The following is a 23,853-nucleotide window of genomic DNA, read 5'->3' on the forward strand; positions in this document are numbered from 1 at the left end:
CTTTTTCATTTCATTTCCACAAATTGAGGGTGTGGAGGCCATAGCTGACTTCTGACCCTCCCAGCAGCAAAGCCTAACACAAATTTCTAAACTGATTAACTTTTCCATACCTGTCTTAGTTAGGGTTTCTATTGCTGTGAAGAGACACCATGACCAAGGCAACTCTTATAAAGGAAAACATTTCATTGGGATGGCTTGCTCACAGTTCAGAGGCTCAGTCCATTATCACGGTGGAACATGGCGTCGTGCAGGCACACACTGTGCTAGAGAAGGAGCTGAGAGTTCTACATCTTACAAGCAACAGGAAGTGGTCTGAGGCACTGGGCAGTATCTTGAGCATCTATGAGAACTCAAAGCCCACCTCCACAGTGACACACTTCCTCCAACAAGACCATACCTCCCCTCCAACAAGGCCACACTTACTCCAACAAGATCACACCTACTCCAACAAGGCCACACCTCTTAATAATGGAACTCCCTGAGATCATGGGGGCCAATTACATTCAAACTACCACACCACCTTTACCGCTAGCCATGTCTGTACTACAGTCCATGTCTAGTAACTTCTAAATTCTCCTACTCTTTTGGGGGGGTAGTGTCTTATGTATGCCAGGTTGGCCTTGAACTTGTTATGTAGCCCATATCTGGTTGATAAAATGGTAAGAATCAAACCCAATGCTTTGTAGCAGGCAAGCGCTCTACAAACTGAGTTATCAGCCCAGCCCTTAACTTCTCTTTTCCAATTCTTTCTCTACATTAAATGTCTTGTATTTGGGATAAAATGCACATTTCCCTGTGGCTCCAGCCTGCCTGGCATCTTCTCATACCCTCCACAGTCCTTGTTCCCAGTATTATAGTCCTTGACCTTACTGTTTGTCCTAGTTCAGAGCATTCCCTTTTGCTGAGGCCTTGTCCTCTGGTCATTAAGATGTTCGTCCCTGGGAATTTCTCAGTTCACAAGTCATTTTCTCACAGCATCTTTCAATAACTAAAGTTTTTTCCTATGAAAGATCTAAAAGCCCTCTGCTGTGCTTGATTACCTTATACAACTCCTTCTACCTCTGTCCCACTTTCCACCACCACTTCTTGACCCCATGCTGTACCTGGCATTTACCATTTGCTGAGTAAGGATCTGGTACATCTATCTGGTCACAGAATCCTTCTACAAAAAGTGCACAACTTTCACCAGCTCCTCAGACTTTCTCCCAGGAGGCCATATGGCCCAATTCCTGGTCACTCCTATACAGTGTCCCCAATGAAGCCTGTACAACACTTGGTTCTTACAAGATGAGCCATGCAGATAACTTGGAACAGCTGGGTGTTTTTAGCCTGGACCGTGCCACACCCCAGACAGAACTAGAGAGGCAGTCTCTATGGCTCCCTCACCAGATATGGTCTTTGACTGAACTGAAGTGCACTAAGAGCTCTAGCGTTCCGAGAACCTTGAAAAGATTCAGAGCAAGAAGGAAAAGCAGGATGCACCCCAGGCAATCTTTCCCAAAAGAAGCCCTGTGGTCAGGTGTTTTCTCTGGAGGGCAAAAAGAAGCTTTGTGAACCACATTCACCAAAATCAATAAATCTAAATCCTTCAGCTAATACTCATTTAATTAAGTGCCATTAAAGACTTTGTAAATTCATTCTAAAGAATATTCCTCTATTATCAGACACATTTCTAGACACTGAAAGAAAAAAAAGATGCCCACCCCATCCCACCGCAAGGGATGAATCCAGGGCTTCACACATTCTAGGCAAGTGCTCTAGCACTGAGGCATACTCCCAACTTTTCACTCTTATTCCTTTCTCTCCTACTTAGATGCCATCTCTTTTAGCTGTTGGGGTGGATATATGTGGGAAAGGATTGGATGATATAACTGATACTTCAATGCTCAGAAAAACATTACTCTTGTGTTATCACAATAAAATGGATTATCTGTATATAACTGGGCTGCTTAGAGTTTTAGATGGTAAGTGACCCTTTCTATGCTGTTTGGAACCTAAATAATCAAAATGTAAGTAGGCACAATTCTAAATCAAAGTAGGACACTTATACTGTCATGTAATTTGAACACTTTTATATTATTTATAATCTCACCTTTGCAAAATGGGAAAGAAAAGTAATTAATTACGTCTGTAGCAAGTTAACTGGGAAAAGTCTTAAGTAGAATTTGATGGAGCAGGCCTGGTGCTAGGAACAAGACTCCATTATTTCTTTACATGAACAGAGACCCATGAAGGCCTTTACTTTCAAGGGCACCCTAACTCGAATATGATACTGAATTAGTACACCCTAGAGTGTGTTCAGAATCCTGAAGAAGTACACAATTATCTGTTTAGTGAGATATTATTGGGAACTTTTTCTCTGAGTCCTTTAGAATACCTGAGGTGTAAGAAATGCTAAAAAAATAATGTAGTGGGAGACAGAGGGGGTTGCTAGAGTGGATGGCTCAGAGGTTAAGAGTACTGGCTGCTCTTGCGGAGGACCCAAATTTGGTTCTCAGTACCCACATGGTACTTCACAACTATCTTTAACTACTGTTTCAGGTGATCCATTGCCTTCTTCTGGCCTCCATGGACACCAACCATACATATGGTTCACATACATGCATGCAAGCTAAACAGTCATTAAGCATACAATAAAAATTAAAAAATCTTAAAAATACAATAATACATAGGAAAAAAAAACTTCATGAAGATCAAAAGCGAAGAACAGGAATGAAGAGAAAAAACCCAAATCTCAGCCGGGCGGTGGTGGCGCACGCCTTTAATCCCAGCACTCGGGAGGCAGAGCCAGGCGGATCTCTGTGAGTTCGAGGCCAGCCTGGGCTACAGCGTGAGATCCAGGAAAGGCGCAAAGCTACACAGAGAAACCCTGTCTCGAAAAACCAAAAAAAAAAACAACAACAACAACAAAAAAACCCAAATCTCTTTCTGTACAGTATATATGTTATATATTATATATACTATATATTAGTCATTCTGTAAGAATATAGTGTATAGTTATGTATCATATACAGCATATATCCTAGCATACAGTCCGTTGTATATATTACACACATACACATAGAAAAGTTTAATAGGAAATTATAATATATATAATACACATTTCAAATTCGGGAAAACTGGATAATGTAACAGAAACAGCAATTAGGCTACAATCAGTGTTATTGAAAACACATGTTCCTACTTAGCATCTATACTTTAAGAAGACAGATACTAGCTTTTGTGTTCATTTTTGAGTGTATGACACAAGACTAAGTGAGGTCTCTTCACCCTGGGTTGTGGAAACACACATATGAGCTTACTCAATTTGGGTACTGGCTGTGTGTCCCAGAACTGGTATCTGCGCTTTGTGGCCTCATCAATGTTCCTGGCTGGGCCTTGGCATGCAGACAGCAGCTCCATTGCTCTCTGGATGTCCTGTAGCTTCTGAATAGGGATGGTGGGATTCTAGAACAGCAGAGACACAGAGACACATGATATGAAGAAGCTGTCACCACTTTTGAACACAGGGCAACTTTGTGTACTGGCCTCAGAGGCTGCAACACCTAAACACTGCCCCACCTCCTGGAAGCCTGCTGAAGGCTGTCTGTGAATACATGGAGATGAAACAACTGCACTGTTGCAGATTATCACTGTGCTGTGGTGTCAAGGGGAGTCTGGAGGGTTGGGAATGCTAAGTACACAGAAGCACCCTTTGCTTCAGGATCCCGCCCATCTGTGCCGGTCCCACTGTTCCTTTGGGAAAAGAAGGCAAAGAGTGACATGCAGGGCATGCATTACTGTCACACAGCAGCCAGGCAGCCAGGAGCCTCGGTTGCGCTGTTAGCGTTAATGCTCTGCGGCAGCAATGGAGGGGCAGAGGAAACAATTTCTAGAACAGAAACTAGACAGACAAGAGATGATTAGGGAAAGAGGAGAAGAAAAAGAAAGAGAACCTTAGGGCTACGCTGGGAAGGAAATGGTTAAGAAGAAACCACTAACCCTGATACTGCTCCCTCCTGGACTACACCTAACCCTTCTCACACTAGAGGAACCCTGAGACAGAAGGCAGAAGAGAAGCTTTTCTCTGCAAATCATGATTCTTAACAACCACTGCTTGTTCTCCCAACAGAAGTGTGGGAAACTAGCCTCATTTTTAGGTAAAACATATTCTTATCAATAAAGTGGGCAATATTTTTAAATTCCAAAATTCCTTTCTCAAAGCCAATATTCCTGGTTTTCTCTTGCAGATTCTCCATCTATTTAATCTTCAATTGTAATAATACACTGGGACTACATTCAAAATGAGACACTGGACCTGAGACTGGATACAGAATTCAGTGGCCTTCCCCTGCCCCGTATGTAAAACAACTGAGTTTTAGGATTTTGATACCACTCAAATAATACTTTCCATTGTGATTGTAAGAAACTGAACAAGCCCTTTATAACCTGAGAAACTTCTCTAATTAAAGTACAAAACACAGGCTGTCCCGTGGTGGCCTTATTTACCGGGTTTCTTCAGGTTCTTGACATTGACATTACCTAGTAGACAAAGCTATGAAGTCTAACTGGAGCAGGCCAACAGCTTACTGCCTCCACTCAGCTCCCACTCAGCACTGCTGAGTCTGGAAGCTGTGTTAAAAAATAGAGCCATATTTATCTTAATGACTCATAAATTAAAGAGAATACTTTCCTGTTCTAATCATTGTATTCCTTCTCTCTCTCCTCTTCCTCCCTCCCTTCTCTCGTTTTTGGAAGTGGTACTAGGAATTGAACCCAGAGCTACATACATGTTAGACAAGCAAGGTTCTACCAGTGAGCTATAGTCTCAGCCTTTAAAAAAAATTAATTTGAGACAGGTTTCACTAAGTTGCTGAGGCTGACCTTGAATTTGAGATCTTGCATCAGCCTCTCAAATAAGAACTGTTACAGGCATGAACCACAATATGTGGCCCTGTTTTTTCAGTCGTGTTGTTCATTTTACTAAGCACAAATACTCAAATGTAATGTAATTCTCTTATAACAACAAAATAGTATGTATCTAGCTATTCTTAGCTGATATATGTAAATTGTTTTAATTTCAAATCTATAATCTCACGTGAATTAGTTTTAATTCAAACTTTTCTTACATTAAAAAAACAACAACTTGGGTCTGTTTTATTTTCCAACACTTTATAAGTAACTGATTTCTAAGATAAGAAAATTAATAACCACTTGAACTTCCACCAGTCTACTAAGAGACCTACAACAGGAACCAAGCTTATAACATAGTTCAACTAATCAAGCTTATAACATAGTTCAACTAATAATGCTTGAAGATACATTTAACCTGACTTGAAAATGCAAAGTAGAATCTAAGCTTAAAAAAATAAACCTGTCTACAGAGCCTGTACTGAGTTTGTTATAGTGAATTTCTTTTCTGATAGTTGAGTTAAATCTTCCAAGACATACCAAAAGGGAATTATTTTGCAGTAATCATGAAGCAGCATCTTGGTTCTGAAGGAGCCAATGATATTCCAGCTCCAGGAAGACCCTAGAGTAGTTTATATGTGCTACCTACTCAATGTTACCAAGCTGACTCATGTGCTAAAATAATGGCCATTTGTGACACATTTATATCCCAATGCTCACTATTTAAGTGCTTTCCGAAAATAGGTACAAGTAAGTACAATTTTCAAACTTATGTCAAAGTAAGGAAATTCACAGTGAATCTTTTTTTTTTTTTAGACCTTCTGATTATTTCTGAGATGCCAGGGAATAAATGCAAAACCTTGCATATCATGCTTGGCAAATACTCAACCACTGGGCCACACCCCCAGCCCTAGGATTATTACTCTTCTTTTCTTTTTTGAGACAAGGTCTCCCTATGTAGCTCAGGCTGACCTCCAACTCACAATCCTCCTGCCTAGGCCTCTTGAGTGCTGGGATTACAGGCGGGCGCCACCACGCTCACCTTATGATACATTCTTAAATCTATCCATTCACCTTCCATAGTATCACCACCTGGGGAGAAAGGCGAGAATTTGTATTAGCCCCCAATTAACTGCCCACTATTATGTTCTTACCTAAGAGGCAGGAATTCCTCTTTCTTTCCATATCTGTTTCCTAAAGAATACTAAGTATCAGCTACATTCTTTGTCTATTATTTTCCATATTAAATACCTTAGGAAAAATCTGTCCAAGTCTTCTGCCACTAGAATATCTGTAACAAAGTGTTGAGGTTGTGGCTCAGGCGGTAAAGTGCCTGCCTGGCATGCACAAGGCCCTGGGTTCAATCCCCAGCACCACCTATAGAAATCTGTTAAGAATCCAAATAAATATTTTAATTTTAATCCTTAAATGTAGACCAGATAATTCTCTAAATATAGTCCACTGTAATAGTATGGCATTATCTATAGCTGCCATAAATTTAAAAGGGGGGAGAGGTGGGAGTGAGAAACCCCAGCTTTTAAAAAAAATGCAATAGACAAAAGCACTGTTTTATTAAACATTAGCTTCTAATGTTTAAAAAACAAACTCTCTACCATATACACTAGCAGTAGTTCCTCCCACTCAGTTGGCTGTAGTTTCAGTGCCCAGAGTGGAGGTGAGGTGCTAAGAATCTCTGAGGGAAAAGGGATGGGTAAAGCCAATGGCATGGTAGAAGCAAAGAGCTGCCCACAACTGCAGGTAAGTGATGCATTTATCTGCTGAAGCAACACTAAGAAATGGGAAAAATATTTGCAAGCTGATGGTTGTTTCCTGATATGCCCTGAAAGTTATGTCTAGTGGAACACTGATTATCTGAGACCAAGAGGAAAGCTAGGGAGAAAGATTCACCTTTGTTTTCTCCCTCAGTCACTCAAGGCAAAACTGGGGCAAGGCATTACCCTTCGCAGACTCCTGGTCCTTTCACATAAAGCAGGCACCACCACCAACAAAAAATACCCACAGACTGATTTATATGACATAAACTTCATATAAAAAACTGAAATAAACAAAATTTGCAGGTGCTGCCTCCTGCCATGTGCTCTGTACTTTAGAAAACAAGGCAACCTTCAATAAAAAGGATCTCACTTTAACTTCATGACAGCTCTACAGACTGGGGGAAGGAAATGGGCTTTCCAGGATAAGGAAATAGGCTCAAAGAGATGCAGTATACTGTGAGTAATGGAGTTAAGGCCACGTGCCAGGTCTTGGTGCTACTTGCCCAGAAAGATTTACTTGAAGCTACAGCCATCAAAGTCATCTTGTTATTTTCTATTCAGCTCCTTTGGCTCTGGTTTCCTATACCACCAGGGCTATGTTCTCCTGTGTGACAGGAAGGAGGAATCTCCACAAACAGGGGTGACTGCCAACTACATCACCAGACCTATGTACAGCACAACTAGCCCTCTGTTCAGCAGGCTATCTGCCAACATGGGACCCAGATGAACAAAAAGTTTGCTCTAAAATAGGGGTGTCCTAAGGGAGAACATGAGGAGGTGTTCCCCACCCTTAGCAATGGCATGAGGGACAGCCACTGGAGACCAGGCTGATTCAAAGTCAACAGAAGACTTACCCATGGCTGCTCCCGCTGAAATCTGCTGCCAGATGGCGTTGTGCTATGCAGGTAATTAGACAGACACCCAGAAAAATTAAAATGTGAATATCTTCTGAACTAAAAGTAATCACAGATTAAGTGTAACAAAACAAAACCAAAACTAAAACAAAACAAAAACCTCCTACCAGGCTCCCAGGGAGACATTCTTCTATGACTATGATCTATAGACTACTACACAGAGAAGGAGAAATGAGGTGGCTATACACATACAGAGAAGCCCAGTATGTACCTCTTGGTTATGTGGGTGCCACAGTGAGCTTCAGGGAGGCTATAAATACCCTCCAGTTACTAGTGCCATTCAACACACAGCCAAACGAATCACTAGCTACACATCTAGCCCAAAGGGCTACCCTGCCCAAACCCATCTCTTCTGCATTGTGAAGCAACACTGTGGCAAGAAAACAGGCTCTCACTTTTGAAGACTGCTGAATTTTAATCTCTTGGGAGTCAGATGCAGAGTCGGACTTGGTACCCCCCAGAATTCGGCTTCTCCTTTTTTCTCTTCTGTTTCTTCTTTTTCTTTTTTGCTCCCAAGTCCCCTCCAGGGCTTCTGTAGGAAATGTAAGGAGGATAAAACAAACCAAAGGGAAAAAAATCATTATATAAAACTGAGTTGCATAAAAGCCATTACTTAGAAAAACATATGTGATCTGCACAGTAAAGGATAACTATGCTAGGATGTGTGGGATATGAGAGTGTCAGGTTGAAATGTCTATGAGCAAACACTCGTTCTCGCTCTGTCACATGGCTGGTGCTCGGACGCCTTCTAAACATAAAAACTATTGATACAAACCACACTTATAACTGAAATCAAAGAACATCCACAGTTCCTCCTACTCTACTAACCCACTTTTTACTTAGCCCTTAAGAGATACATGTGGGGTTAGAGATGGTTCAGAGGTTAAGAGCACAGGCTGCTCTTGCAGAGAAACTGAGTTTGGTTCCAAGTATCCACGTGGCATTCACAACTGCCTGTAACTCAGTTCCAGAGGATCCGATGTCTTCTTTAGGTCAGTAAGGGCACCGGGCATGCATATGGTGCACAAACATATACAACACTCATAGGTATTAAAAATAAATCTTTAAAAAAAGACCTGCATGTATAAAAATATAAATTATAGATACTTCTTTGAGATGACACTATTCATCCTTTTTGTTTATTTGGCTTTGCACATACTAGACAAGCACTCTACTACTGAGCTATATTCCTAGCCCATCAAAATATTTACCTTGAAGCAACAGAAACTGCATTTCTACATGAGGAAGTTTCTTTTGATTAAAAATTTTACAATAACCAATAAAAACCTTTAAGGTTTGTGTCAGTGAAATGACTTAGTAGGTAAAAGCACCTGCTACTTACTAAGCCTATAGCCTAAAGTTCAATCTCTGGGATTCACAAGGTGGAAGAGAGAAACCGATATCCTGCAGCTGTCCTGACTTCCACAGGCACACTCTAGCATGTGAACACGTGCGCGCACACACACATACACACCCCACCACCACCAAATAAATAAATAAAAACGTAATATATTTTCAAAAATTCTTAAGTATCAAAAATATTACTGGATAAAATATTTTTGTTTGGAACCCTTTCCATCCTGTATTCTGAAAAAGAAAAAGAATAAAAGAGACACAATATTAAAAATTTTCACTTACTATCTTACTCTATCATAAATTTCATAGAAGGTGTATTAAAATTTAACATCAGAGATTATCATTTTTTGCCTATGTAGGGAAAGTAATGGCAACAACTGATTTTGTTCCACTGTTGTAAATCAATTTGTCCCTGATTATTTTCTTTCCTGATTTCTACCTAATTAGCATATATAGTCATCCTTCAAGATTCAATGCCATTAATGTATACTCAAAGCCTTATGATACTGGCTCTCAAAGATAGTAGGGTTTTTTTTTGGTATATTCACTTACAAAAGTGTCTTCTTTAATCATATTTTCATTTTGCATATCATTTAGTAAAAAAAAACAGATCAGAAACATAAAACTGTGAAACCTACTCTAGTCTCTCTTTCTAACCCATTTGGGACCAAATATATACACATGAAATACTTTTGTCTTCAACATCCCCAAAATACATTATAGAGACAGGCCTATAATTTCAGCTACACAGGGAGCTGAAGCAAGAAGATGGCAAGTTTGAGACCTGCCTGAGCTACAGCATAAATTCAATGCCAACAGAGGCAAGTCAAAAGTAAGAAGCCATCTCAAAAAAAAAAAAAAAAAAAAAAAAAATTACATGATGGGTATGTATCTTGCTGCGGGCCACAGAAATATGTAGTAGGAATTCAGCTAAATATGACAAAAGCTATTACCTGGAAGGTCAAGGACTTTCCAGAGGAAGCCAAGGCTCAAGGAGTATTGATTGGTGTTATTTGGCTTTTTTAATGTAACAGCTGTTTTCTGCTATGAACTTTATGTGTGCTATCATAGCTTCCCCAATTGATTCTTTTTCCTAAGAACTTCTAAAGAGTGTGGAATGATCATTCCTTGGGCATATACAATTTAGGTATTTGGATACAGTCACGTAGGCAAGGCTTCCTGCTTCCAGGCTTTCTATTTCTTCTTTTTAGCGTTAGAATCAGATGTCTGTCTTCTCCAATTATCTTCCTTTAGCAAGCATCCAAAGTCAGGGCCAGCTCTGGACAAAAGCATCCAAGGACAAACGAGCAGACAGAGTAAGCTTTCCAGACCACCTGAATTAAGGTAAATATCCATACAGAGACACTCACTAGGCCAGATGGACATTAGGTACATAGCTTTGCTTCTTGTGCAAATTAAGTCAGATTCCCCCCTTTCTCCCACAGCCTAAGTGGCCCCTCTAGACTTCCCCCTCAAGCAACTTAGAAACAAAAGAGCTTTTTCATACCAGGTGATTCAAGCTATGATGCAGGTTTTCTAGCTCCAGCAGACTTATCCTGCCAAACCAGAAAGCTGCAAGGCCAGAGTATTGCTGATTGTAGGTGATGGAGATGGGACACAGGGAGGGGAAAGGAAGGAACAAAGATGGAGAGAGGAATGAAGACAAAGATGAAAACAAGATGGAAAGAACTTAGAACTGTGAGAGGACAGGAGAAGGGACAGAGAGGAGCTATGCACTAGAACAGAATTAAAGCTGTGTAGATAGAATTTTGTCTTAGAAGAATAAAGTGAATGGACTAAAGAGTTTCGTGTAAGTAGATTCATTTGTTATCCCTCAGATTAGTAACCACACCACTCATAGCGTCTTCCCCAGGACTCTGGGAGAAATCTCCTCTTGGCAGGCACCTGAGGGGCTTTCGATAGTATCTCAATGTACAGCACCTGTCTAGCATGCACACAGCCATGGGTTTAAAATCTACTGCTGCAAGGGGGCAATGTTATAAATACAAGAGGCCCTCATACAATAGAACATGTTAGTCCAGGAACCAAACTGTAGTATCCAAAGACTGGTAGTAACGGACAAACAGAATCTGGCACCTCTACTCATTGACACTCATTCACACCTTCCACAACTCCATAATGAGGTCCATGTGTCTCTAGATGCTGCTGCAGCTGGGAGCAGATTTAGAGCAAGTCCACAAATTTTTTTTACATCTTTCATGGAGAACTGGAGGTTGTTCTCCCTTCCCTTGGATCTAGATAGCCTTTTACTTGCTTTGACCACAGTGGAAGTGGCACTATGTGACTTCTAGGTCACAAAGGCCATGCACCCCTTCTTCTTTTGTAACACTCTCGAAAGCCTGGCTCCTTTAAGAACCTGCCATGATGGTGAGGCTCATGTTGACTCTCTGGTTGACTCGGAAACTGTGAGTTCCTGGCTCAGGTCCAGCATAACTACCAGCTATGTAAATGAATCACATAAATCCAGCTCAGGGGTCCCCAAGTCAGACTCCAACTGTGACTTTGTAATAGTTACTTTTGTGGTGCTGTAATGAAAACATCTGACAACACATAAGGGAGTAAAGATTTGATTGGGCTCATGGTTTTAGAAGGTTCAATTCATAGCTATTTGGCAACCATGCAGGTGGGCAGAACGCCATGGTGATGGGAGTATCTGCAGAACATTACAATGGTCCACAAACATACATAGAGGGGAGAATATGGGAAGGGGCCAGGGCAAGATATTATCCACAAGGATACCCTCAGGCCGTATGACCAACTTCTTCCAACCAAGTCCCAACCCCTACCTCTCCACCATCTTAGGAACCAGTCAAAGGTTCAACCATTACGTTAGAGCCTTCAGACACACCAGAAGTGTGTTCTACTTTCCTACTTCCTTTTCTTGCCTTCCCTTTTGTTTTAAAGACAGGATCTCAGTATTTGGGCTGGGCTGACCTCAAATTTAGTATGTATCCCAGGCTGGCTTTTCAGCTTGTGCCTTACAAACAAACAGAACCATATATTCTCTTTTGGCTGTTCTGACTTCCATGCCAAGCAGCCTTGTGTCCTAGAGCCAAGGTCTCTGGGTGAATCAGAAGCTGAAGGGCTCTGCCTTTGTGCGGTTTGAGAGCGAAATACACCTTCACTGGCTGAAGCAACAACTGTGAGGTTGTCTATTACTACTTCATACCCTAGCACACTGTCATCTTTATGTCCAACATCAAGGTTATAGAAGGATTCCTTCTCTTATCAGTTATTCATGTGTTAAAGTAATAAGCATTACATTTTAAATGAATAATTCATTCTTTCATAAGTCCAAAATACAAAAGCCATATACAGCTATAGATTCATGTTTCCCTGTTCCTAATCCTAAAATAGAAAGCAGTGCTCAGTGTTGAAGATCTATTAAGACCCTGTCAAGTGGTAACCTAGTGGCCTAAAAATAGTAATGCATTCCCACACCAAAATGAGCAGTTTATCTTCATCAGGAGAATCAAACAGTACAATCACCATGTTTATATTTAAAATCATCTGGTGACTAAGGGTGCCCATAAATATCTGACTGGCAACTGGGCTGAACCGAGTTTATCAGAGCCAGGTACTGGAACTAGAAACATGCTGTCGATCAGCCTGGTTTGAGATATTCTGAGTTGGAACAAGGATACTTTAGGTTTTCCTTACAAAGTGGTGACAGTGCTGTGCTGATGTGGGAGTCACATGTAGATATGCATGTATATGTTCATGGGGTAAAAGTAATCAATTCATACTGGCATCCCAAAGGTTCCTAATGCCTCTCACTATAAGATGTAATAACAAATACCTTCTGAATGAGTGACTGGTGCATAATTTTGGCTCTCAGGGTAGCTCCAGTCACAAACTACCAGACAGTAAAACACCTCTGAAAAGCAGTAATTTCCCCTACCTTCGTACTAACGATTACTGAACCTAACTAATACCAAATGTTCTCTAAATGTTTACTTAAGTGTTCAACACTGTGTTGTGTTCATAGCGAGGCTGAAGTCATTAAGGACATAGTCTTGCTTCCTAAGACAGGCAAGCACCTTCTCCTGCCAGAACCCTTTTCTAGAAACCATTGGAAAGCCAGTCTGAAATAGCCCAGATTCCTAAAGCACTTTCTTACAGCAGGATAGGGAATGCGTAGCCATGACTGGTGGGCATGCTTGGAACTTAATGAAATTATTTTCAATGTACAATCCAGAAAATTTTGTCCTGGTGGCTTTCTAGCAAATATATATATTTAAGACATTAGAAAGGATGCAGAGACATTAGAAGCAAAACCACCAGATTATTTAATCAAAAATTCCTTAAATAAGTTTGTATCACCTATAATATAAACTAGGATAGATATGTGATAAAATTTTGTATTAATTATTCTGAGAATTAGTTACTACTACTCACCCAAACTCCTTCCCTAAACTCTACTGCTTAAATTCTTCTTCTTTTTTAATTTAAAGACAAGGTCTCTACTGTATAGCCCTGGCTGGCCTTGAACTCACAATGGAGACCAAAATGGCCTCAAACTTACAGAGACATATCTGCCTTGGTCAGACTCATCCTGAGTGCTGAGATTTAAAGAATGCTACCATACCCAGCTTAAAATTGTACTTTGTTATAATGAAGAAAATATACTCAACTTTTACTAGGCTTAGTTTATAAAATTCTCCCTTCCCTTGCTTATCTGAACATCAAAAAATTGGCAAGGAACTACAAAAAAAAAAAAAAAGGCACCAAATACTATATCTCTTCTTCCAAATTTGTATTCCAACCTTCCCAACCCTTACTAAGGACAAACTACTATTCTATTTTTCAGAAGCCTTAAAGAAACTAGGTAGGATAGGGAGTGAGAGCTGACAGGGGTACAGTCTCGTATTACTAAGACAACCACAATAAAAAATACAGAGAAGGGCTCAAAATGGTGTGACATACCTGTAAAGAAAACACTCAGGAGGGCAAGGCCAAAAAAATCATGCGTTTGGGGCCAACCTGCTCCTCAAAACATGACTACTGGCAATGACAATAAGTAGAGGCTGAAGAATAAATAACTCAGCACATTAAGAGCCCTTGCAGAAGACCCAGGTTTGGGTACTAGCACCCACACTAGGCAGTTCATAACCTTCTGTAAGTCCAGTTCAAGGAATTCTGACACCCTCTTCTGGCTTCCATGGGCACCTGCATGTATGTGGTACACCTACAGACAAGCAGTCAGACATACACACCGATGATGATGATGATGATGGTAACAATAATAATAATAATACAAGGACGAAGATAAACTGGACTGTAGAGAATTCAAAACAATAATCCATTTTGGGATTTTTTGAGTTCTTTGGAACTGATTTATTTGTATGTGTGAGTGTGCATGTATGTGTTTGTGACTGTGTGCTCTTGTCTAAACACAGAGGCCAGAAGAGGGTGTCAAGATGTCCTTCTCTAGAACTCTCTGCCCATTCCTCTCAGGCCAGGGTCAGACCTGGAGTACACATTTTCTACGTTAGGGCTAGAAGCCAGCAAAGCCCCAAATCCTCCTGTTTCTTCCCCCATGGGAGCTGTGGTTAAAGGTATGCAAGGTACACCTGGATTTTTATGGGGCTGCTCAGCAGTAGGCACTGTTAACTACAAAGCCATCTCTTTAGCCCCTCCTCAGAACTTTCAACAATAATCTAATGTAATTCAGCAATTATACTCTCAGGTTTCTAAACAAACAAAAAATTTATCTATACAGAAATTTGCATATGAACATTCACAGCAGCCAGACCTCAAACAGAAACAATCCAAATACCTATCAACTGATAAATAGATAAGAAAAGCATGGCATAACCATAATAGATTGCTACTCAAAAATAAAAAATGCAGCACTTATACACACAACAAGGAAGAATTCAGTTTAAGAAGCCAGTGTTGCCGGGCGGTGGTGGCGCACGCCTTTAATCCCAGCACTCGGGAGGCAGAGCCAGGCGGATCTCTGTGAGTTCAAGGCCAGCCTGGGCTACCAAGTGAGTCCCAGGAAAGGCGCAAAGCTACACAGAGAAACCCTGTCTCGAAAAACCAAAAAAAAAAAAAAAAAAAAAAAAAGAAGCCAGTGTTATAAAGCCCACATATTATATAGTTTAATTATATAAAATAGCTAAACAAGCAGACCAAAGAAATACAAGACAGACTCGTGGTTGTCAGGAGCAAAGCAGGTTAGGATGGCTAATGCTGTCAACTTGACATGGTCTAGGATCACCAAAAAGACAAGCCTCTGAGCCTTTTTGTGAAGGATTAAATAGGCTAAATGGGGGTAAAAAGGCCCACCCTAAACGTGGGTGGCTCTGCTCCATGGACTGGGACTGGGGTCCTAAATTGCATAATGAGGAGAAGCAAACTGAGCAAAACATGCAATGATCTCCTACTGACTGTGGATGCAGTGTGAGCAACCTCCAACTGCTCCTGCTGCCTTCCCTTCCTCACCACAATAGACTACATTCCCATAAACTTTAAAAAGAAAAGCTGTCTTGAATTGCTTTTGTCGAAAGGAGAAAGTGACTAGTAGAGTGAGCCTAGGGGATGGACTGTTGTGGGATATTTGTACACTGTATGAAATTGTATTGCTGTGATTGGAGTTAATAAAAAGCAGCAGAACGGCCAATAGCTAGGCAGGAGGTACAGGCAGGACTTCCAGGCAGAACTTCTAGGTAGAGAGAGAACTCTGGGAAGAAGGCAGAGTTGGAGGAAGCAGCACAGGCAGTATGGAGTGTAGTGGTTAGCTGTTCTGTCTATGACATTGAAGTACATGCCCCTGGGGTGTGACCTCTTGTGACACTTAAGACCTGAGATGCAGGTAGGCATCGCACTCTCTTCGCTCCCTCGTGGGACTTGGATGTGGGACCAATCCAGGCAACCAGAACAGTGTTCCAGAACCTGTGTCAATTCTGTTCTGTACAGTGAGTTTTTCTCCTTAATAAATTCTTTGCCCTTTAAACAGATTACGTTGGATTTCTTGTTATAACGGAGAGATGAGGTAACAAGCAACATTGCAGAATGAAGATTTAAAAAAAAAATGGATTAAGTTTTAAGAGCTAGTGGGACAAGCCTAAGTAAGCTGAGGTCGAGCTTTCATAATTAATAAGTCTCTGTGTCATTATTTGTTGAGCTGGTAGCCCAAAGAAAAATTTAACTACAATGGACTGCTGAGGGATATGGGTTTCATCCTGGGATAATGAAAATCACTTCCAAAATGGACTGTGGCGATGGTTGTACAACTCTGTGGATGATATAAAAGCCACTAAATTGTATGCTTTCAATGGACAAATTGCATGGTATATAAATTTTATTTCAATGAAACCTTTTAAAAAATATTAACTAGTGAACTCCTATGCCTGGGGTAGCAGGAAGAGGGAGGCCTGAACAGACCCAGAACCATAAGAGCTGCTTAATTGGAATTTGCTTCCTACAGAAGGCCACAGGCTCTGAAAGAACACATACAGCAGAAAGAGATGTCACAAGCCTGGGTGAGCAAGATGCTGAGCAGGCACCAGGACAGTAAAAGAGAAACCCTCTTAGAAAAAGGTTACACATGGAAATCCAGTAGAGTATGATTTAGACTCCTGTTGGAGGTGGACCACCTAGTCCAGAAATGCAACTGTGGAAATCATGTTGCCCCTTCACAAAAATCTCTCCAGCTTTAAGAAGAGTTCCATGTCCCTCTTCTCTGAGATTAATCATGAAAGATTCAAACAAGTTCTAAAATTTGTTTTCTTAAGCTAGAAAAATGTGGGGTGGGGATGGGATTCTGAGCCTTGTTCAAACCTGCCACTGGAACCAGCTCACTCCATCTCTGACATGGAAAGATCAAATACTGAACTTTCTATTCCAGCAGATTGTAAATTACAACTATAGGCAGGACTTACTAGAAGAGACAATAGACTAGAGAGCTTCAGAAACATTTCAGTGTGTCCTAGAGAATGCCTGCCCACAAAACCCCACCCTGCTTCTCTCTGAGTCCACAGCAAGTTCCCAGCCCTGGCAATCAGATATGACCACTGAGTTCTAGTCCTAACATCACAACTATATTGAGTGTATTATTTAACTCCTCTGTGTCTCAGTTTACACATCTGCAAAAGGATGACATTTTCAAAAAACAGTATTAGAAAAATCCTAAGGATTAAGTGAGCTAATGCATAGAAGAATTTAACTTAGTAACAGGACAGAAGTTACTCAGCATCTACTTAGCTATCATTGTGATGGTCCTACTTTTATTTTATTCATGTAACACAATGCTAGCTCAAACTGTACTGTCTCCCTCCAACTAGACACAAAAACCATAAACACAGGGTTTTGCATTTATTTCCTGCACCTAAAATAGTATCTGGCACACAAAAGAACCTCAGTGAATATTTTCTGGATGAATGAGAAATCAATTTTAAAAATCATTAAGAAAAAGACAAAAGTCTGACAGAAACATGGGCTGAGGATATGAATAAGCACTTCACCAAAGAAAAAGCTCTGGCAGCCAATATTCTTGAAAAAAATGTGCTCTACTTTGTCCACTGGTCTGGCAAGTATTTTTAAGTCCAGTAACATCAGAAGTATGTGAGAAAAGACAACCCTCACATACCTCTGGTAAACGTAAGCTGGTGCAACCACTGACAGGAAAAGTCTGTCATGGCTCCTGTCATCGTCGTAACCACCACCACCACCACCACCACCACCAGTATCAACACTGTTATCACTGACATCACACATCATCTTTGTCATAACCTTCATTATCATTACCACTACCACTGTCATCAACTTTAAAATAAGTTGATAAAATATAATAACTACCAACTATTACTAACATCACACATCTTTACACAACCAAAACTACTATCACCACCATCACAGCATATCATATCACACCATCACCTATATCGTCAGCATCATTATCACAACCACCAGCATTACAACCCCTACCTACATCACTATCTCTGTAATATCATCACTACCACCATCAATTGTACCATTACCACTATCACTGGCATTACAATTACCACCACCAGCACCAACAACAACAATCTCCTGTCACTGTCACAACAGCTAACAATTTACAGAACCCAACGCAAACGCATAGTAGTAGGTGCTGTATGAAGTGCTTTATATCTGATCTTATGAACTGTCATAATAAGAACACATTATTTCTACTTGATGGCAAAGGAAACTGAAATATAGGGCCACTCAGTAACTCACTGAAAGTAACACTTTTAGTAATGACAAAGCCAGAACTTAAATCTAGCCAGTCTACACTCAGAATCCACACCAGTACTATATTGTATTGCTCCTTATTTTTGCATTTCTATTGACTATTTCTTAAGATATTTATTGATGACTTCTGGATCTTCTTCATGACCTTTGAATACCTTTTTACGTCTGTGCCTTTGATCAGGTTACTGTACATCTTCAGTACTCATATGTATACATATGCTCTGGTGCCCTTGTTAGGAATAACAAATCCCTTTACTAGAAAAGGGCAGAGAACCAAGGTTCTCATTCAGCTTAGAATAACAGGAAAGATAACTGTATCACATTGCCCTGGTGATGAAAAAGAACTGAAACTCAGCTGGACAAGTCGGCTGAGGTTCAAACAAATGATCAGCTGTCCAGGCTACTAATATGTACTCATCCTGAATCAGAGACATTTTTGTAAGTTATGTCATGGCCACTAAATTCAGAAATGAATTTTATTTTATTTTTTTACTTTTGCAGTTCAGGTTCTTGAAAAAGTAATGTGGGTTTGCTTTTGTCAGTAGCACACCTGTGCATTTCTAGCATTAATTTCTTCACTCTGTTCCCCTAGGGTGACCCGCAATCTACAGCAAAAGCCAACCTCCCAGCTGCTGTTGCTGGGCTAGGTAATGGCCTCATCTACAGACCTCATCTTCAGTGAGATTTCACTGTGGATTCTGCAGCTTTATCTCCTCTGGGGACTGATGTACGGAATATTGTGGTCATAGCAGCAAGCCACTGATAAGTCCTAGTTCCAGAAGGCTAGTAGCCCACAGCTACCCCCTGAAGGTCAGTAAGGAATGGAGATACATATCAAGATCTTGTCTCAGAAATAATTAACTTTTTAAAATCTGCACCTACTCATAATGCACACAGGCAAACATCTTCCAACTCTAAAATGTCATTTGGGGTTAAAGATACACTGGAAGGCTGTGGAGATAGGTTTGTGCGTAATGGTACTTCCCAATGAAATCTGGCAATGTCAGTCCATTCCCCAGAATCCACATCAAAGTGTGGAGGTATGTGGATGTTCACTGACAAAACACCCAGGCCCTCTCCCTCCCCCTTCACATATTCACATATTCACATATTCTCATTCTCTCTCTCTCTCTCTCTCTCTCTCATTCTCTCTCTCTCTCTCTCTCTCTCTCTCTCTCTCTCTCTCTCTCACACACACACACACACACACACAATTTAATAGTTTAAAAAATACTGAACCCCATTCAACCAATTTTTATTAAGCTTTTAACGTATATGAGATACCAGACAGTCTAAGACTCAAAGGTGCAAAGTGCACCTTTTTTTTTTTTCCTGAATGCAATGCTAGATTTATTATAGCGTTTTTATTAACAAACTTTCGCCAGACAGTTCTGATTGTGTTGGTACAGCAGGCACACTGGCTTCAAGGTTTGGCATCTGGCAGTCTGTGGAACTGCACTTCAATCTATCTCCACGCTTACAGTCTGCCTATGACTCCAAACACATGTTCATGCTTTATAGGTACAGCTTGGCTGCTACAGTATAAAGATTTAATAGTATATTGTTCTAAGCAGTACGTTGCTTCTCATAGTTTTAGGAGCTGAAGTCCATTATGAGGATGGACCAGGTTGCCAGCATGATTGAGTTCCAGTAGACGGACAGAGCTCTTTGTGTCTTCCTCACTAATCCTACTGAAGTGACAGCTTCCCTCTCATTATTTAATTACCTTTCAAAGGCCCTCCCTATCACTATGGCAATAGAGATTTAGGATTCCATAGATTAATTTGGAAGACACAAACTGGTCCAAAGCCAGTTTCTGGTCTTCTCATATCTCCTCTAAAAACTACTCTTGACCACTGTGTTAGTTTTTCATTACCAAAAGAAACAAAACCTGAGAAAATTAGCTGCTAAAGAGGGAAGGATTATTCTGGATCATATTAGTGGAGGTTCGGCCCATGACCAAGTAGCCCAGTTGCTTTGAGCCTGTGCAACGCATCATAGCAGGCATGTGTCCAAGACTGCTTAGATCACAAGCCAAGAAGCAAAAGGAAGTGAGGAGGGGAGCTTGGTTCCCCAAACCCCTTTAGGAGCATTCTCTGATGACCTAGAGGTCTCCCTCTAGGCCTGCTTCTTAAGTTTCTACAACTTCCCAGGAGTGTCACGCCTAGGGTCACCAATCCTTTAACACATGAGCCTTTGGTTTGCTCATGATTCCAATTATAATAAACACAAAACTCACCTAAGGTGCTTCTGAATAGCCATGCTATGCCACACAACAATCCCTTCCCCTTATCTGCTGTTTCTCCACCACATCTGACTGTTTGAGGCTGAATAATTTTCCTGCTGCCCAGGAACCAGTGAGGTGTGTTCTGGAGAATATGAGTTAAGAAACACCCTTTGGACAGTGAGGACTTAACTGAAGAGGCAGAACAGGAGAAAGACACAGAGATAAAGAGACCTTGGATCCTCAATTCTAATAGAGACTAGCCCTACTTTTCAGGTCACACATTGCTATGTTTAAACAAAATCATCTTTTACATGAGTCAGTTTCTACAAGTAAGACACACATTAAAGGAACTATGCTGCACCCCACTTACCAGCTATGTGACCCTGGCTCAAGTAACTTATCTTTAGGAGCCATGGCTACCTTGGCAGTAAAACAAGGGCCTGCCTGAGCAGACAACGTGGGAGATGATAGCATGGGAGAAAATGGAGGATAGATAGCACAGAAAGGCTACATCTTGTAAGGGCTCCAGGGCCTTGACAGGCACCATCACTTGAGGTCATTATGACCATGGAAAGCTTCATGACATAACACAAATTTGCAATGGCTTTGAATCTGGAAAAGTAGAAAAACGTAAGCGCTTATTTCTCCCAAGGAGAGGACATGGAGGAGAAGCAGCAAATGAGGGTTTATAGGGAGTCACAGAAACAGATGAATTCTCTTTGCTGAGCAATAATGTCTGACCATGAATTTAGGAGTTGTTTTCTTTCATATGCTATAGTCCTCCATGCCATTATGCACAACACCTTCAATAAATGCTGGCAAAGTAGCCCATTTAGGGAGTCCTTGATGGGAAAATTCAAGAGAACTGTTAGACTCAAATGCTGGTAAGGAACCAAAAACATTAGGATACCATTAAAAGAAAAGATGGTAGCAGCCTGGACAGACAGACTTGAGATCCATGGAAATTTAAGTACACAAGAAAGTATCATTCATTAATTAAGTGTGTGCCATTTTATTTAGCTTTAAAAACTAAACAAAAGAATGGTGAGCCAGAAAATGAAAGAATATTCAAACTCTTTGGTTATAGTGTGTGGTAATTTGAAAGAAAATGGCCCCTGAAGATAGTGACATTATTAGGAGGTGTGGTCTTGTTGAAGGAAGTGTGTCACCCTTGGGGGAGGGCTGAGGTCTCCTATGCTCAAGCTACTCCCACTGAGACAGTCAAATGATGTAGAACTCTCAGCTACCTCTCCAGGACCATGTCTGCCTGCCTGCCACCATATCCCACCATGATGATAATGGACTGAACCTCTGGAACTGTAAGATACCACCTCAATTAAATGTTTTAATTATAAGAGTGGCGTGGTCACTGTGAAACCCTAAGACAGAAGTTGGTACCAGGGACTGAGGAATTGCTTTGATGGGCCCGATCATGTTTTTGTTTGGAGGAATTTGACTTTGGTGAACATGGAAGACAGAGGTGCTGAGAATGATTTGAACAGGGTGGGGGTTTAGGGGGAGCTCAAGAGGTTTCAGAGGAAAAGAATTTTAGTATGTTGCCTAGAAATTATTCTTGTGTTATTTTGGTGAAGGAAGTGGCTGCTTTTTGCCCTTGTCTGAAAAGTCTGCCTGAGGCTACAATGTTTTGGATTAATTCTGTTGGTAGAGGAAATTTCAAAACAGTCTAGTATAGACTCTGTTGTGTGGCTATTAGTGGTAACTCTAACGAAGACATATGATGCAAAGGAGCAACCTGAACAGGCTAAATACAAAATGTAAAATTTAAGGAGGAAAGGAACACTAAAAAGTAAAATGGTAAAATGTTTTGGATAGTGGTTTAAATCTTGTTTTTATTTTTCTAAGATAAGGTTTCATGGAGCTCAGGATGACCTCCAACTTACTATGGTGCAGATGACCTTTAATTCCGGATCCTTCTGCCTCTAACTCCTGAGTGCTGAGATTGCAGGCATGTGTCACTATGCCTAGCTGGGAGTGGTTAAAATGTGACAATGATAGAGAAATATGGTTAAAACATGCTTGTGAAAAATTTAAAGAATTCCTAGAAGGAAGAAAAATTGAAAATGCTATATTCTGAAAAAGACAGGGAAATAAATGTTTAAGTATATAAAGACAGGAAATTCAAAGGTACATATTATTTGAGTTGTATAATATGACAGTCACCATCTGTGGAAGGCTTTTTTTGGTAAGTTAATTTAAATGAATTGAAATTTTAGTTTCTCAGTCACTCAAGGCACATTCAAGGGTCCAACAGCGCCATGTGAATAATGACTACTGCAATGGGCATTTCTACTGCCTCAGAACATGCTAGCAAACATTCACGGTAAAAAAAAATACAAGGCTGCTAATGAACCACATAGAACATGATCTTATTTATGTTGATAGGGCAAATACTAAAATGAGAATCAGTTACACTGTCAATTAAACTGGGGTATAAAGAAATAGGATAGGAGCTGGAGAGAAGGCTCAGTGGTCAAGAGCACTGACTGCACTTCCAGAAGTCCTGAGTTCAATTCCCAGCAACAACATGATGGCTCATGACCATCTCTAGTGGGATCTGATGCCCTCTTCTGGCATAAAGGCATGCATGCAGATAGAGCACTCATATACATAACATAAATAAATCTTAATAGGATAACCAAGGAATTTTGCTCTCTGTATACTTTATTTTTAATTTTAATCTGCATGTTTTACTCATATAACCAGTAAAAGTGATAAAAATATTTTCAAATGGAATGGTGACAAACCAAGTGGTATTTTTGAACTTGAATAGCTTGATCCTGTTAAGTGATATGCATTGATAGTGATTAACAAAGACGGCAAAGTGTGCATCCCATCCTTAGAAACTCTGTATTTCAGCCAGCTTCTGGGGAAAGTTTGCTCTGGGCCAAAGGTGATGTCACCACCTAAGATGCAACTCTTAGTGGATACCTGATCACTGCTTTAAGTATTTCTTGAACGAGGATTCCTTGGACCAGGGCTGTTAATCTATCTTTCCATTTAAATTTATACATTTGACAGCAGATCCTGTTTCAGAAAGAGCAGCTTTGAATTATCCCTTGAATTTCCTATGATGAGAATGTGGAGTTACAGTATGCTCCTGCATTTTCTCACTGATTCCGTGTAGCTGACCAAGGGAAGTAGTCACAGTCCATTTCCACAACAGCTAGATACGCTGTGTTATCTTCAACCCCCTCCCCCAATTTGAGGGTGGTACAAGAAAGGTTGTTTTATTGTTTTTGTTTCTTAATTCCAAGTTATGTGACAGTTCATACCTGTAATCCTAGTACAAGGAAGGCTGGGGGTTGGGGGGTGGTTTCAGTCCATGCTACACAGTAAATTCCAGGCTAGGCTGGCCTGGATTGACATTGAGACCCTGTCTCAAAAACAAAACAAACAACAAAAGATTCGATCTTCCTAACACATTGGG

General features: G+C 40.6%; 1 protein-coding gene across 1 annotated transcript in view; it reads right to left on the reverse strand.

The window, feature by feature from the left end:
• The window catches only part of Nmt2 (N-myristoyltransferase 2), a 46,755-nt gene that overhangs the window by 17,662 nt on the left and 5,240 nt on the right, over positions 1–23,853 (reverse strand). The window contains 3 exon segments of the mRNA XM_052727272.1: positions 3,303–3,447; positions 7,975–8,037; positions 8,039–8,111. Coding sequence (XP_052583232.1) covers positions 3,303–3,447; positions 7,975–8,037; positions 8,039–8,111 — 281 coding nt within the window.

The sequence above is a fragment of the Peromyscus californicus genome, unplaced genomic scaffold (genome assembly GCF_007827085.1).
Source record: "Peromyscus californicus insignis strain IS unplaced genomic scaffold, ASM782708v3 Scaffold_8__1_contigs__length_139910024, whole genome shotgun sequence".
Classification (NCBI taxonomy): domain Eukaryota; kingdom Metazoa; phylum Chordata; class Mammalia; order Rodentia; family Cricetidae; genus Peromyscus; species Peromyscus californicus.